At 38.6% G+C, this 1834-nt stretch overlaps 1 protein-coding gene across 1 annotated transcript; it reads right to left on the bottom strand.

Annotated features, from left to right (window-relative positions):
- Positions 1-782: 782 nt before the first annotated feature.
- LOC121940201 lies at positions 783-1831 on the bottom strand (the record flags this gene model as incomplete). The annotated part of the gene is made up of 4 exons (XM_042483023.1): positions 783-902; positions 998-1029; positions 1107-1232; positions 1336-1831. Coding segments are annotated over 4 exons (774 nt in total), but the record flags the coding sequence as incomplete, so codon positions are not given.
- Between the last annotated feature and the right edge of the window lie 3 nt (positions 1832-1834).

Below are 1834 nucleotides of genomic sequence, written 5' to 3'. Positions count from 1 at the left end.
TATATTGAAAGGGTCCAACCTGATAAAGGCATGATGGCAGCCAGACCAGTAGTATGCGTCAAACTGCGATCTGTAACTCATTTCTTACAGCCTTGTGTTTTTTTTTTTTTTTTAAACTTTTAACATGATGATGACTAATACTCCAAGAAGATTTTCCACACACACATGCATTTGTCTGTCTGTCTGTCTGTACTTTTAAGGACCCTCATCAAAATGATGTGTTCCCTACCCCCTAACCATTACCGATAAATGCCATAACCCTAACTTAAGTCTAACTCTGTCCTTAACCTTAAACCAAGTTGTACCCTTCAAACAGTCCTGATGTGGAGGACTGGCAAAAATGTCCTCCAATGCAGATATGTCCTCACTATGATGGTTCAAAACTGACATTGGTCCCCACAAAGATAGCAAAGGAAGCCCATGCACAATTTGTCAAAACGTCGTAATACATTTCATTTAATCAGTGTTGACTCAAATTAAAATTACAGCGAGTGGTTGGGAACAATTAAGGACAAAATACCAGAGAAGTACAAAAATGATTTGTTGATTTGAAAGAAAGTTAAGTAATACTGTGACATCCTGTTTGAAACTACATAGAACAAAATCATAAGCAGTTCTTAAATGTGCAAACGGCAAAGGAAAGGTTCAATCTTTTAACTCTAAACTAAAAGGAAGATATAAATCAAGGTCTGTCTAAATCAACTTTAGATCTTTATATCAGATAATTTTTTTGTGTCTATCTTATCCACACATAGTATCCATGAAACATCCAACATCCTATTTTACAGCTTTATGCTTGAGTACACACAATCATTCATTGTGTTGGTCCTCTGTCTTCTTGTTCCTTTGGACGTGCTTTCCCTTAAAGCAGCATAGTGGAGGTTCTCCACGTCTTGGCAACCCTGGTGACCAAATAAAATCACAAAGGCGGACCTGTCAGAAGTTAAGTACATTAAAAATTTGTGTCATTTGTAATCGTTGGTCAAAATAAACTCACCTCTTCATTGGCAGCACATCTTGCTTGAGGCTCTAGTCAAAAGATAGAGGAAAATGTCTTGAATTGAAAAGAAATGCGTTCTGAATAAGATACAAACAGTGCTTCTTACCTGTTGATTGGATGCAGTTTTTCTTGTTTGTCTTGTAAAGTGAGAAAGCTAGTACAACGACCAGGATGGTTGTGAATGTCAAAGCTCCACTCAACAGGTACACAAAGACAAGCAAGTCCGACTCATCTGTAGATCCAAACATGAAGAGACTTTTTCTCATCAAATTTGATAAGAACGTATGCATCACTATTAAATAAATGAAAAAAATCTCTGCTAGAAAGTTACTCACGCTCAAAGTCCAGTTTGGTCCCGTCTCCAAACAGTATGTGTCCACATGAGGCAACAGCACAGTAGTAGGTCCCAGCATGAGAAAGATTTAGTTTTTTTATTGGCAGGTTGTAGAAACAGGTGTGTGTTTGTGTGTTGCTGTTCCTCTCACACTGATCATTCCTGCCTCCATGGCTGTAAATGAGTCCTGGATGAGATTCTTCAGAGTTTTTGAACCAGTAAACACTGTGTTCTCCATCACAGCTCCCAGTTTGAACTGTACAGTTCAGAGTCACAGAGCCTCCTGGCTGGATGGGCTCAGATGCTGACTGATCGATCAAAGCTGGGATGTACAAAGATGAATCCTTTACATCGACAGTAGTACCTTTTAGAAATTTAAAAACACTGATGTAGCTTCTTGCGCAGTAGTAAGTAGCTGAGTCTGACAGTTGTGCATTTGAGATCTTCAAGTTTTTTTTACCATTTTTGGTATCCAGTGTGAAGCGTGGATTGCTCTGGAA

This window comes from Plectropomus leopardus, unplaced genomic scaffold (assembly GCF_008729295.1).
Source record: "Plectropomus leopardus isolate mb unplaced genomic scaffold, YSFRI_Pleo_2.0 unplaced_scaffold7950, whole genome shotgun sequence".
In the NCBI taxonomy this organism is placed as follows: Eukaryota; Metazoa; Chordata; class Actinopteri; order Perciformes; family Serranidae; genus Plectropomus; species Plectropomus leopardus.
This window is presented reverse-complemented; position numbering and strand designations above follow the sequence as displayed.